The sequence below is a fragment of the Misgurnus anguillicaudatus genome, chromosome 20, assembly GCF_027580225.2.
Source record: "Misgurnus anguillicaudatus chromosome 20, ASM2758022v2, whole genome shotgun sequence".
Lineage (NCBI taxonomy): Eukaryota > Metazoa > Chordata > Actinopteri > Cypriniformes > Cobitidae > Misgurnus > Misgurnus anguillicaudatus.
The window spans coordinates 15,609,168-15,624,390 of record NC_073356.2 but is presented as its reverse complement, the minus strand read 5'-3'; the positions used below and the strand labels follow the sequence as shown (position 1 = coordinate 15,624,390).

The 15,223-nt window shown below is 37.1% G+C and overlaps 1 protein-coding gene across 2 annotated transcripts in view; it reads left to right on the top strand.

Annotated features, from left to right (window-relative positions):
- The first annotated feature begins 1,529 nt into the window (after positions 1-1,529).
- ctdp1 (CTD (carboxy-terminal domain, RNA polymerase II, polypeptide A) phosphatase, subunit 1) overlaps positions 1,530-15,223 on the top strand; it is a 112,575-nt gene continuing 98,881 nt past the window's right edge. Inside the window, exons 1-6 of one of the 2 annotated variants that reach the window (XM_055220634.2) lie at positions 1,530-2,023; positions 5,015-5,098; positions 5,280-5,373; positions 6,493-6,621; positions 7,511-7,661; positions 11,864-11,954. In XM_055220634.2, the coding sequence (XP_055076609.2) occupies positions 1,749-2,023; positions 5,015-5,098; positions 5,280-5,373; positions 6,493-6,621; positions 7,511-7,661; positions 11,864-11,954 (824 nt within the window). In that variant the 5' untranslated portion in view covers positions 1,530-1,748. The remainder of the gene's footprint in view (positions 2,024-5,014; positions 5,099-5,279; positions 5,374-6,492; positions 6,622-7,510; positions 7,662-11,863; positions 11,955-15,223) is intronic. The other variant, XM_055220633.2, reaches the window with a different exon arrangement.

Genomic DNA, 15,223 nt, shown 5'->3' with positions numbered 1-15,223 from the left:
GTAAAAAAATACTCTTTAACCATTTACATGAGAAATGCAGTTGTTTATTGTAATTTTTTATATTTAAAAAATGAAACAATATGTTATTTGAACAATTAAACCTTCTTGAGCCATCAATGTAGCAATATTTGATTTTTATTAAGTAATTAGAATTACAAGCGCCACAGAAGTGCTCGTCCCCACAGTCATGTACAGAGAGAAAATGCTTTATTTTGAGATCAAAAACAGTGTTTTCTTCCATTTAAAATACAATAATGTGTCCATAACTATCAAATATATGATGAACTACATTAAAAAACAAAATGCGAAATAAATATTTTATAAAATATATAATGAAAGTAATGGTCCCCTGGAGTTGTGTCACTGGTGTTACCGTTTAACAAAAAAGCTTTTAAATAAAAATCACACTGATGACATCACTTGACTTCCTTCTTTGAATTTCCTGGAGATCTATAAAAAGAAGCCCATGGTAAGCCCATTGTCTCTTTTCAGTTATCAGAAATCTTCTCATTTGTCTTTCATATGAAGCTTTTAGTTTAAGTCACTGGTATGACCTCCTTCATTGTTTGGGAATTGCAAAAAACTATAATACAAATGGATTAAACCACTTCATTTAGTGAGTATACAATGATTGACAACATGTGGTTTAATACTTTGCAGCAGCAATTTTGTAAAATGCAGTTTTCATGAAAATTGTCACTGGTGTTACCTTCCTTATGGGTAACACCAGTGAAGTTCAGTAACACCAGTGACTGGTGATTTGTTGTGTCACTGGTGTTACTGTGTTTATTTTCTTTCACATTAAATAAAACCTTTCAGATGTGACATGATGATAATTTTAAATGCATTGAATTCTGCTTCATTTAAGAATTAAGCTTTAAAGTTGAAAAAAAAAATTCATAAACACCTTTAATATTGCTAAAGAACTAGGTATCACCACTGACAAACAAAAAATGGTGTATGCAGTCTTTAAGTACATGCACAAAAAAAATCATTAAGCTGTCATTTATGTGTACTCATAAAATCAAAGAGTAATCTAATAATGTGGTCTAAGTTAAAATGTCAGTAAAAGAAATCAATTTTAAGACATATTGCCATACCAAAAGTGGACTAACATCAGCTGTTGAATTCAAACAAAAAGTCTTAGTTATAGAACTAAACACGTTTGCATATTGCACTGTGGAGCTCCTAATCCCTTGACATTAGGAGGCATGGTATGATCATGATATTTCATCAGATTACATCACAATGCTGAGGTTCGACAGTCTCAAAGGGGAAAGGGGGGGAATAAATACAGTGCGGTGCAAAAGATCCAATTACAGAAACAAACCGGTCGTTCAGAGAAAATAAACTTTTTTTTAAATTGCACTTTTTAAAAACTACTAAATCGTACGTTTCACATTTATATACCAATATTATTTATTATCACATCATATAATTATCATTATATGCAATAAAAAAGTTAAATTTTATTCGTTTAAATAAAGTAATTAAAAACTAAGTGCGATTAAAGTCTCCCGGAAGTGGATGGAGTCTCGCTCGAACTGCAGTCTTGTGTTTCCTGTTTACGGGCGGGAAGAGTGAACCTGCGCTTTAGTGTGCTCTGCACTACAGTTCTTTTTCATCGCATTATTTTCACTGTAACTACCTCTCGGAGGTATTTTAGCGTTTTTTTAGTTCCTATAATAGTTCTCATTAATCGCGTTCTGCAGTCCGCCGTTTGTTCCTGACTTAAGTTTAAAGGTCTGATGGAGGAGCCTGCAGACTCTGGCGGCGGTGCGGCAGCAGAGGGCCCCGTGGTTCAGGTGACGGAGATCCGATGGCCCTTAGGAGCGCGTCCTCTGCGGCTGCTCGAGTGGAAGGTGAAGCCCGGAACTCTGGTAAACGTTGACTCCGTCATCGCCGTATGCGCACCGATTCCTACCGAAAGTGAGCCGCGAGCGCCCGAGAAGAAGCTGAAGTCGGATCGCACAGGAGTCGTGCGGGAACTCTGCTGTCAACTTGGGCAGGTCATAGCGCCTGGGTAAGACACACATTAAGTCCTTATATACACTCACTTGCATTGACCAAAACCAGCAGGATTGTCTGTTAACTTTTTGTATTTGCTAGTTTAAAGGGGCTGTAACTGAGCGTGCACGCGTTAGGCTAATGTATTGTGCCGACCACAGCGGGCTTATGTATTAGTTCGTTTGACAGCAAAGACCCAATTTTCGGGACGCTAGAATATAGTAAACGTTATTTAATTGTGCTTTACGTGTTAAAGGTTCCTGTTACCTTATAAATACCAAATAAATAAATGTCACCAGGTTGTCTATATGTGACAGCCTTTGGGTTCGTAAACAGCTAAAAGCATTTGGGGGAGCGGCCCGCCGTTTTTTAGCCAATCATAAACGCGCTCGGCCTTGTCATTCATTTACGCGTTCAGGTTTGGTGACATCGGATTGGCTGACCTGTCCTTAGAGGGCGGGCTTTGGGAGAGGGTGTGTGTTGTTCTAGGCATGAGGAGAAGGCTTACTCGTGGTCTCGTAGAAACAAACGAAAACTTTAATCGTAATTTTAGGAATTCTTTGTTATCTAACGTTTAGTTTTTTTAAGGTTTGTTGTTTTTAATGTTGTCCACCACCATTACCCTCGGTTAAACTTATCACTTGCTTTGTTTTCATTTAGTTTAGCGTTTTTATGCCCTGTGAATGTAAACGTTTTGGTTTATCTGCTATATTCAAGTAATAAGCAGGTGTTTTCAGTTCTGCCTCTGGTTCTGGTTGGCCTATAGACTGTTAACAATAATCAAACACATCTGAACCAGCAAATCTAGGTCTGGTTTAGTTTTGAAAATGTTTTCTACAGGACAGCGTTTCTCCAGAAACAGGATTGAAACCCTTTGCCATTAAAAAGAGTAAGGCTGTGCTGCCACTAAATAAACAGTATGTCTTCAAATGCCCTAGTGTCTTTATAAAGCAGTTACTAATAACATCATCGGGGATATGCATTAAAAGACCACTTTAAAAATTTTTTTTTTTTAAAATTAAAGGGATAGTTCCCCCAAAAATGAAAATTCTGTCATCACTCTCATAGTATAAATCTCAAATTTAAATGTAATTGTTGGTGTATTCTAGTGATGCACCGATGTATCGGCCGCCGATATTTATCAGCCAATTTTTGATGAATTTGAAACCATCGGCATATCGGCAATAGCACGAGAAAGGCCGATACCGATTGTTTATTAATTAACTGCATAAAGAAATCCATTATATGTAAAAAAAATTAGTTAATGTTGTTAATGAAATAAATGCTGAATAGCAAAAACCACATTTGAAGGTTGTCATGCTGTCTTATTATATTTATTTTAGCTTAATTTGTGCCTCTCTTTTTATGTTGGTCAGTTGAATGTTAATTAGATCCAATCCATGTTTAGTAAAAATAATTTGATGCAGAAATAAACTAGCTAATAGACCAACTGTATAGTATTCTATACAAGTGTTTAATATCGGTATCGGCCAGAAGTTGTCCGTTTAAATCGGTATCGGCCCAAAAAATCCTATCGGTGCATCCCTAGTGTATTCATTTTATTAATATTTGCAGCATAAAAAATTATCTCTATGCATTGCAATGTAGTAGTAACCCAATTCACTTAACAAAGCACTTTAACCGAGAACACACAAACGTAAATTTATTTCTGCATGTGACTGTGTTGCCAGGTCGTGGCCTTCAGGCGGAGTTAAGAATTATGCTGGGTATACACCAGAAGATAATCGGGCTGATTTTGGGCCGTTTTCCCCCCTTCCGACAATCCTAGCTATGTTCCGAGTATCGCAATGGTTTTACAGATTATCTTATCAGACTTTCCCTTGGTGTGAGGTGTGTCCGAACCTGCTCGGAAGAACGTCGGAGCCGCGCCGATCGTGAAATCCTGATGTGTGGGGCGAACCCCGAGGACAAACTCGCACACGCTCTTGAATATTGTCAGGTGAAACGAAACAAAATATCCAATCAGAAAGCAAGATGATGGAAGACGAAAGCAGTCATGGCGCAGCACAAAGTAAAGTTGATGCAAAGTTAACTTGTACAGACCATGTTCCCGCTGTCTTCATGACTTCACCCAAACCATTTTCTTTTTCCCTTTAATTTTCTTTGAAAATTATTCCAAACACTATCATTGAAATTTCTTCCTGCGTATTGTTCGCCATGCTTATTCTGAAGTCTCACGAGAAATCTGTTCATGTGTTGTGTGCTGTCTTTCACACATCATGGCACACCACACACTATAGGAACAAAACGGTTAAATCAAGGATTTTTTATCCTCATGTTTGTTGTCTATCACATTTTGAAAATCTTATAAGATGTAAAAAATGTTTTGGTGTGTACCCAGCATTAGGCTACTTTTAAATTGTTTTCGCCAGTTTTTTTTCCGGTCGATTAAAGATGGAAGGACATTATTTGTTAGTATTTGGGCTGTGAATGGTTGTTAAGATGCTTTTGGGCTAGTTTTTAATGACCATTTGACTTCTGCACGCAGCAGGCTTTTAAGAAAAAGTTCAAAAAGTAAGTTAATGAGGACAGCTTTATGTCTAGCAACATCCTTGCCTTCCACATTGCACTTATAGCTGAAGTATAGTTCATTTTTTACTTGTACGTGAGGTTCCACATACAGTGCGTGATGCAATTTTTGTCATGAGAAAAATGTGTGCACCACTGGATTTTTGAAACCCTGTGTACATTGTATGTGTTTGTCGCACATGTACCTACAAGAGAATGTAGAACGTAGCCCAGGAGATGCATTACATTTTGTCGCAATGCACCTGCATTGAAAGTCTGTGTATGAGTCAAACAAACTATACTTTGCATGGCTGTGCATTTGACTGTGAGTGTATGTTCGCTTGCATGTAAAATACAGACTATACTCCGGCCTTTAGACTGGAGATTATAAAAACCATTATGATTACATGTGGATTGTGTGTGCATTTGAACATTTGATTTATAGTTACATTTCTACACACTCTTATTTTTATAACAGGGGTGTCATAGCAAAAGTGGAAGAATGCAGCCATCCCGTAGTGATGAAGGGCCTCTGTGCAGAATGTGGCCAGGACTTAACTCAGTGAGTCAACCCGCTCTTATCTCTTTTGTGCATTTAATCTCTAGTTAAAAGTTGTTTATTTAACAAAGTAAAATCACATTGAGGTATGTAGCTTGTTTCATGTTTGTTAGTGTTGTCAGTTCTTTAAGATCTTTATGCTAGATTACTTTGGGAACTAGATGGTGCTGATGCTGTTTTCCAGGCTACAGAGCAAGAATGGAAAGCAGCACGCTCCCGTATCCACAGCGACCGTTTCCATGATACACAGCGTTCCAGAACTGATGGTCAGCTCAGAGGTGAGTGCTGCCAGAATGCTACCACAGTGGATGAAGAGTTCATATATCTTATATTTTGACAAAATGATGTGAAACAGAAGATAAGAGTTATAAATCCTCACAGACAGTAGGTGGTGCTATGTGGTCTTGACATCTTCATGCCATGAAAAATACAAGAACATCAATGTTTTCTTTCAATAAAAGCCCTTTCAATATGAACTGGGGAGTAACATAAATGATGAACAATGCAAAAAACATACAAATGTTTTAGAAGGTGGAAGTGGAGAGTAAACTATTCTCACATGAAAAACTTTAGCAGATACCATACTATACCTTACTATAGTTAACTAGTAATATATCAAGGCAACTACGTATGCACTATGTGCAAAACAAAATGGCAACCTCCACCGCTTAAAGGAGACATTTCACAAGACTTTTTTTTAAGATGTCAAACAAATCTTTGGTGTCCCCTTTTACGTATGTGAAGTTCTAGCTCAAAATACCATATAGATAATTAATTTATTATAAAATGTTAAAATTGACACTTTGTAGGTGTGAGCAAAAAGGTGTGTCCTATTAAATGCAAATGAGCTGATATCTGCACTAAATTACTTTTAAATGAGAGCTGTGGTTGGATAGTGCAGATTAAGGGGTGGTATTATCCCCTTCTGACATCACAGAGGAGCCTAATTTCAATGACCTATTTTTTACATGCTTGCAGAGAATGGTTTACCAAAAGTAATTTACTGGGTTGATCTTTTTCACATTTTCTAGGTTGATAGAAGCACCTGGGACCCAATTATAGCACTTATGGACAAAGTCAGATTTTCATGATATGTCCCCTTTAAAATAAGCATTACATGTTAGGTTTTTTAATTAATGAAAATATTTAATGTGTTTCTATCAATGGATTTTAGTAGTAGAAGGCAAATATAAAGCATACAAGTCTTAATAGCTTAGGTACCCTTTAGGTTCCCTCTTAAGCTCCCATTTTGTGTTGCTGTATTTTACAGACCATGTGAGTACAGACAATGTTAAAGTGAAATACATGGCTTTACATAAGCATTCAGATAACAAATAGTACTTCTTATTATTAGTTTCCAGCACAAAAGCTCTTTTTTTGTTCTTGTTTGTGAGCAGCAAGCAGAGCAGCTTGGCCGAGAGGACCAGCATAGACTTCACAGGAACAGGAAGCTGGTGCTGATGGTGGATCTGGACCAAACGCTCATCCACACCACTGAACAGCCCTGTCAGCGCATGTCCAACAAGGTAACTAGCTTGGGTGCATCGCTCTAGTTTCCAAAGTGGTGAGTTGATAAAGGTTATCTCAGTGGTCAATACTGGTAGGTAGAAAGCAAAAAGAGTTGATCTTAAATTTTATATTATTATTTTCAAATACATTTTTCATATAAGCTTACATTTTCAGTACTAAATGTAGAGTAAACAACTAACTTTCTTTTTTTATAATAATTACTTATTCATATATTTTATAGCTCCCAAACTATAAATCAGATTTTATTTTGTCTCAGTAATTTCTTTTATTGCATGCTTTGTTTTTGTGGCCTTTTGAGAGGAGTAAGAAGCAGTTTTTTTTTTTACAGTACATTCATGTAGGAGTGTAACACTTAAAACAAGAATGATATGTTATCTTGAGAGCTATTCGTTATTTTGTAGAAATGATCTCATTTGTTTGTTGCTGTGACTTCAGATTATTGTGGGTGTAAGATTCATTGCTTTGAAGAACCTATTTACAGCCGAGCGTTGATTGATTTTCTAAAGTCTTACCTTTTTTGTCTGCTATCTTTCATTTTATAATATCTTCTTCTTGTGGGCGTTCATGCTTTCATTCTGCCAGACATATGTTCGCTCGATGAGCTCGAACAAAGCGATCTCGGTTCTTTATTCCATTCAGAGAGCTTTCAAAGGTTTAAATGATTTTCTTCTGTGTTTTTTTTTTTTTTTACAGATTTTTTACTTAAAATTAGTGTCCCTTAGTTTTTCTGGACGCTAAACTGGAAAGTATTGGCTTCAATAGAAAAGCATAAAATCCATGCATATGATTTTGCATTCACTGTGCAGATACATTGTAAAGATTTCTATTTTGTTTTGTTCTTTTTGCCTATTTCTGATTGGCCTCTATGATGTGATGTCTTTCCAGGGAATCTTTCATTTCCAGCTTGGACGTGGAGAACCAATGCTTCACACGCGATTCAGGCCTCACTGCAAAGAGTTCTTAGAGAAGATCGCCAAACTTTATGAGCTGCATGTCTTCACCTTCGGCAGCCGCTTATATGCTCACACCATCGCAGGTACGTTTTAAACATCATGCCAGTGTATTGACCAGATTATTATTAAAAAAATGTAGCACTTAAACATTTATAGTGGTTGCTAAGGTTAGCCTCAGCCTAACCGTTGGATGAAAGTCTGATGCATACGACACAATTAAATGGATATGTTTTTAATGAATCAAACATTTTCTGTACATACATCTTCCACTGCTCCCTTAACTTGGGCCGTTCCCCAGGGTTTTATTCTTGTGCCGACTCTTTTTCTCTGGGTTTATTTTTTTAAGAAACAGGAAATTTTTTTCACCTGTATGCTGATGATGCTTAGTATATTTTTTTAAACCTGGTGATAAAAATGCATTGGGACCTCTTGTTTACATGTATGCAAGATCTCAAACTATGGCTTAAGAAGAATTTCTTGTCACTTAAAGGAATAGTTAATCTTAAAATCAAATTTTTATGTTCATCAGCTTACCCCAAGGCCATCCAAGATGTAGGTGACTTTGTTTCTTCAGTAGATTTTTAACTCCAACCATTTCAGTCTGTCAGTCATATAATGCAAGTGGATGGTAAAAAAATCTGATAGAGAAAAAAAACATGCACAGACAAATCCAAATGATACCCTGCGGCTCGTAATGACACATCAATGTCTAAAGACACGAAACGAGCTGCTTGTCTGCTTGTGTGAGAAACAGAACAGCATTTAAATCATTTTTTACCTCTTATTACAACAATATCCCCAAAGCAATATGCGCGTTCACATCACCGTCTTATTCTTGTAATGTTTAATAGCGGGTTGCGAAACAACTTCATAGGTGCATACTGCCACCTTTAATGAAGGTAAAACTGAGGTGGTTTGGACCCAGTGACGTTTTATTAAAATATTCATGAATATGACCTTGGTTATTTAACTCAGTGTGTAAAGATCCTACGCTTTCAGTTCAATTCCAGTCTTTGGTTTGACAAGCAGATTAATGGCGTGTTTAAATCATGTTTCTTTCATCTTCGCTGCCTGGCTCAGGTCAAAATGCTTCTATCAAAAAAGACCTTTGAGAAAGTAATTCATGCATTTCTTACATCACGGCTAGATTACTGCAATTCACCCTATTATGGTATTAATCATTCTTTTATGGAGCAACTTTAGCTGGTCTAAAATGCAGCAGGCAGGCTTCTGACTGGTACCCATAAATTCCAGCATATTACTCCCATTTTGATCAATTTACAGTGTTACCAGTTAAACGTAGAGGGGTGGCACGGGGGCTCAGCGGGTACCACTGTCTGTTACCTTACAGCAAGAAAGTGCCCGGTTTGAGCCCCGGCTAGGTCAGGTGGCCTTTCTGTGTGGAGTTTGCATGTTCTCTTTGTGTCAGCGTGGGTTTACTCCGGGTACTCCAGTGTCCTCCCACAGGCTTGTGTGCATCAACTTGTGTATGGAGGATTAACCAGTTCTTGCCATAAAATAGCCGTAGATACTGAAATGGCATGAAGAAGAAGGAAAGAAAGAAAATTAGAGTACAATTTAACACTTTAATTTAGGTTTTTAAAGTATTACATTTGTGCAAGTTTATCTATCTCACTCAGTTGTTGCACCCAAACAAAAGCACTGAGACCTCTCAGATCCGAGTTTTTAGGAATGACGTGTTCCTAGTTTGTGATTAATTGCTTTACTTGTCAGTCATATGGCCTCAGGCTGTTCTTAGCCATTCAAAACTGCCATTCCAGACATGGCTACTCTAGACGGGGTTTGTGTAAATCGAATTTAAGTATACTTTAGTATGTGATTTGTTTTCACCTGTTGTATGAAACGAGTAAAAAAACACAAAAGAATTTTTTAGCATACACCCCCCCCCCCAAAAAAAAAAACCTCTGCTGTGTAGTCTGTGCTGAAAGAGAGCCACACACAACATCCTTGCACTTTTGCAAAAGTTTTTCTCCAAGACTAAATTGCCTTACCGCAACGACACCAGGTGGCAGCATTTGTTCATCTTCTAGCTATGTTTTTTTGAATAGTAGAGGATATGTGTTTTGTTAATAATCTTTATAACTTGTGGCATGAAATTTAGTGCATTCATTGACATTCAGTGCCGGAAAGGTGCGCCAGCTGCGACTGTCCTAGATGTCTTTCGGATAAAAGCTAAATGATTAGGGAAATAGTATTATTTATTTCAGTGTACAGTCCTCTTTAACGCATCTGCATTTTAATATTTGACAATTTTTACAGCAACTTATACACACATTTATTTTTGTTATTAATTTATTCTGTCATATACACTCACCTAAAGGATTATTAGGAACACGTGTTCAATTTCTCATTAATGCAATTATCTAATCAACCAATCACATGGCAGTTGCTTCAATGCATTTAGGGGTGTGGTCCTGGTCAAGACAATCTCCTGAACTCCAAACTGAATGTCAGAATGAGAAAGAAGGGAGATTTGCGTGGCATGGTTGTTGGTGCCAGACGGGCCAGTCTGAGTATTTCAGAGTCTGCTCAGTTACTGGGATTTTAACGCACAACCATTTCTAGGGTTTACAAAGAATAGTGTGAAAATGTATGCGGCAGTCCTGTGGGTGAAAATGCCTTGTTGATGCTAGAGGTCAGAGGAGAATGGGCCGACTGATTCAAGCTGATAGAAGAGCAACTTTGACTGAAATAACCACTCGTTACAACCGAGTTATGCAGCAAAGCATTTGTGAAGCCACAACACGCACAACCAGGCGGATGGGCTACAAAAGCAGAAGACCCCACCGGGTACCACTCATCTCCACTACAAATAGGAAAAAGAGGCTACAATTTGCACGAGCTCACCAAAATTGGACAGTTGAAGACTGGAAAATGTTGCCTGGTCTGAGAGTCTCGATTTCTGTTGAGACATTCAGATGGTAGAGTCAGATTTTGGCGTATACAGAATGAGAACATTGATCCATCATGCCTTGTTACCACTGTGCAGGCTGGTGGTGGTGGTGTAATGGTGTGGGGGATGTTTTCTTGGCACACTTTAGGCCCCTTAGTGTCAATTAGGCATCATTTAAATGCCACAGCCTGAGCATTGTTTCTGACCATGTCCATTCCTTTATGACCACCATGTACGCATTCTCTGATGGCTATTTCCGGCAGGATAATGCACCATGTCACAAAGCTAATAATCCTAATAATCCTTTAGGTGAGTGTATATTCAAATAAATATATATACAGTGTGCCTTACAAGTATGTCAGCTTTAGAGTTATATTTATTAGAAATACATTTTATCATCCAGCAGATGCTTTTATTCACACTCACTTACAGAATGGGTAACATTTTGTCTAAAATATATGTAGAATTATATTTAGCATTATTTGTTTTTTTTTTAATAGTTTTTGTAAGCTTAGTTTTGACACACATGGAGTTTAGCCGAAAATAAAATCATCACTTGCGATGTACTAACAGTGCAAAGTAAAGGTGATGAAGTATTTATCAGCCCTACTTTTAAGTCTTTTATATTAAGATAAGAAGTGGTAATGTGGTAAGTATAGCTGATATGCTCAGAGGGTTTGCAGTCTGATTTTAGTTCAAGTGGGTGAGGATTTAACCGGATGTTTTGTGCACAGTCGATTCCCCGGGTGTCTCCGTTCCAGACGTGTGTTTGAATGAGACCTGAAGAGTTCTTGTATTAAGTGAACATCCATTCATATTTTAAGTGTTTGGATATTGCACTTAGCATCAATACTTTATCTAAGGCCGCAGTCTGTGTTTCATCTCCGCTTAGTCAGCAGTAGATACGGTAATACACAGACTGAAGGAAGTTTTCAGAATGAAAGTTTGTTTGCTGGAGAACTTCACCTTTAAAAGCATCACAATGGCACTTCTTTTTACATGTTTGATGGTGTTAGAAAGTTAATGCTGTCGGCTCAGAATGACCTAGAAAGCACTTCAAATAACCCAGCAAACATATAACACTGCCCTGGCAATGACCTCACTGTATAGCATCATGGCAGCAGCAAGTTTTGAAACGGCACACTTGCATCTTCTGCAGATGTAGATATCTGGTTCTAGTGACTGGAGGGCTGAAAATAGTCTCAGGTCTGCCATCCAAGAATAGTTTTGTTATTCTCCAGGTGTAATTTACACCTCATCTTTAAAGGAAATTACTATTTCTCTCTCTCTCTCTCTCTCTCTCTCTCTCTCTCTCTCTCTCTCTCTTTCTCTCTCTTTAATGTGTTAAATTTCTTTGCTCTTTTTGTTAAGGCTTCTTGGATCCGGAGAAGAAGCTCTTCTCTCACAGAATCATGTCTAGAGATGAATGCATAGACCCCTACTCTAAGACGGGCAACCTCAGGTGAGCTCATGTTTCTCTTATTGCTTACATACTACATCTGTGGGGGACTCACCTTCAGTCTTTATCCTTTCTTATACTTGTACACTCAAAAAAAATGTTTGTTCATTCAACATAATTGAATTAAGGAAAACTTTTCCACGAAATTAGTTTTAGCTTGTACAACAAGAATACAATAAGTTAATTTAAACAATTAATATTTTGTTGCACCAACCTAATAAATATATTTTCATTGGTCATAAAAATATCTTGTTCAATAAACTTAACTCAGTTAAGGAAAACTTTTCCACGCAATTAATTCTGGTCTATTCAACAAAGACAAAACAAGTTCATTCAAACAAAAAAGTCTAGTTAAACCAATTGTCAGTTTCTATATAATACTAATTAGCATAAGCACACGTTAGCATGCTAATGACACATTGGATGAACATGTGAGAAGAGATTGATCTTCAAACAGGCATTAACACAGTTAAAGAAGTATGTACGTCACATCCACAACCTAACCACAAGCGCCACTCTTCTGCACAATGGTAACCAAACAATTTGTAAAAATATAACACAAACTCTTCTAAATCAATAAGATAAACCAACATTAAACACTATAAAGTCTTTCTCTTTACCTAAAAATGCATAAAATAACACTTAATTTAAAAAAATTCTCTCCAAAGGCAGTTGCATGCAAAGCATGCTGGGAAATACAGATTCAGGGCCCAGTAAGTAATTGCAACAAAAATCATTAATGTGGTCCCAATATAAAATGATTAAGTTCAAGTAATTTTTTTAAATTTAAGCAGATTGAACATTATAAAAATAGGTTGAGACAAAAAAATAAAAAATTGTGTTGTATTAACTTGTTTCATTTATGTTATTTAGACAAGGTGCAAAAATTTTTTTGAGTGTATTCTTATAGTTAAAAAGGTTAATTTAGAAAAAGGTGCATCTGTTTGCGTGTCTGTAAATATACAAAAGGTGCACAAGCCATCATCACTGTCATGTGGTATGGACATGGTAAGCACCGCTTTTTCACCTTCAAAAAACTTGCCACAATTGTAAACTGGACAAGCAGTTTGTACAGACGTGGGACAACATGGTTCTCAAGTATACTTTTCATATTGCTAAGCAACCACCGAGTCAGCTGTCTTGTCAATCAAATATTGAAGCGTGAGCGCTCTTTTGCTGTTAACTGTCATATTAGCAGAAACTTTGTAAAGAGGACGCTTGCTCTGACCTTGTTTGAGGGTGAGAGGTGCACAAACACGCAGGAGAGAGAGAGCGAGTGGAGTCCGGTTCTTCAAAGCAACTGTAAACTTCCCTCACCACAACGTAAGGCCCGCCTCTCCCCTCATTCAATTGGACAATGGAAAGACTCGAATGACGTCGGGCGCTTCTCCGCTCTCAGCGCTCCTTCAAAAAACGTGTGCGCGGCAGGCGGCAAAAAACGCAAGGCGCTCGGCGCGCATAAACAGCGCGCAAATGCGCCCTGCCCATAGAATATCATTCAAAAAAGGCACCTGCAACTGCCATAAACGCTTTTGGTGTGACTGGCCCCTTACACGGCTAGTTGGAATGCTCGATTCTGATTGGCCAGTCGCGACATTTGCAGGTTTGTTATTCCCTAGTAACAACCACTCAAAACGAATAACACAGGTAACCGGATGCTGCAAATCATTTTGACAGGTACAGTTGAATATTACACAAAAATTAAATATAAATATGTTTTTTGATAACATATAGCATTATATTTACAAATGATTTGAACGTCTTGTCTTATCTATATCTTATATTATCTTCTCAATCTCAAAATTAAACAGAGTTTCCTTAGGGAAGGTCTGCATTTCATTTGAATGAGCTAATAAAAGATTTCAAATTAATATTTCATGTACCTTATACTGCAAAAAATGACTTTCTTACTTAGTATTTTCAGTACAAATCAAAAGAATTCTTAAATCAAGATGTATTTTCTTGATGAGCAAAATGACCTAAGAAAATAAGTTTAACAAAAATAAGTCTAAAAATACAATTTACAAAATACAAATATACAATTTAAGTGAATTTGTGCTTAAAACAAGCAAAAATAATCTGCCAATGGGGTAAGAAAATTTTTCTTCAACTTTTTTGCCAGATTTTTTTGCTTGTTTTAAGCACAAATTCTCTTGATTTTATAATGTTTTTTTTCTTGTCTAAAACTTATCATCTTAGGCCATTTTGCTCATCAATGAAACGCATCTTAATTTCAGAATTTTTAGATATTTGTCCTGAAAAACAGGACAAAAAAACTAAATAAGAAAGTAATTTTTTGTAGTGTACCTAACTTATGAAATAAATAGCGGTATAATAAGCAGATTTCTCTTATAACAACCGGCTGCCTATACTTTATCCTTTACATATAGTACATCAGCAAAATTGCTTTGGTTTCACTGAAAATTTTTTAACTCCCTATTTCTTTTTTAAACAAATTAAATTTATTTATTAACTTTATTTACTAGGAATGCTCCGATCGATCGGCCGCAGATCACAATCGGCCGATATTAGCATTAAATGACTTGATCGGTATTCTCTAAATTTGCTGATCTCATGAACCAATTTTTGTGTTTACTTTATCATCATAGGGCTGAGATTTGGATCTCTCTCTCTCTGTCTCTCTCGTCTTAAAGCTACAGTAACCTACAGTAAACTAATTCATCTCTCATTAAAATCACTCTCTGCTCTTCACTTAAGAACTGTTATACTTCACACGAATGTTAAAGGCGGAGTTCACAATGTTTGAAAAACGCTTTGGAAAAGGAGACGGGCCGACTACCAAAACACACTTATAGCCAATCAGCAGTAAGGAGCGTGTCTACTAACCGACATCCTTGTTGGGTTGCGTATGTGTGGGGCGGGTCTATCAACAGAAGGTCCAGATACTACTGGGGTAGGGGCGTGTTTGTTTAGGTGATTTCAAAATATCAACATTGGCTTTCAAACATCGTGGACTCCGCCTTTAAAGCAATTAAAATAATATACCTAATTACTCCAAGTAATATAACAAAGGCAACATCTGTGGTATTAATTTATCTAGAATTTTTTTTAACAGTTACAGTCATCAAAGAGCTTGCATATCAGCTTGAAAAATTTGTATCGGCCATTGGTATCGGCCGTAGCCTGGGTGCCAGCCGATCTTAGCCCCGCCCACAAGAATGTGAAAACGGGAAGATCGGTCTGGCGTTTCTCCGTTGAGGAGCTACTATGCTTGGACAAATGCTGGTCAAACCAATCAAATTGTGAGGGCG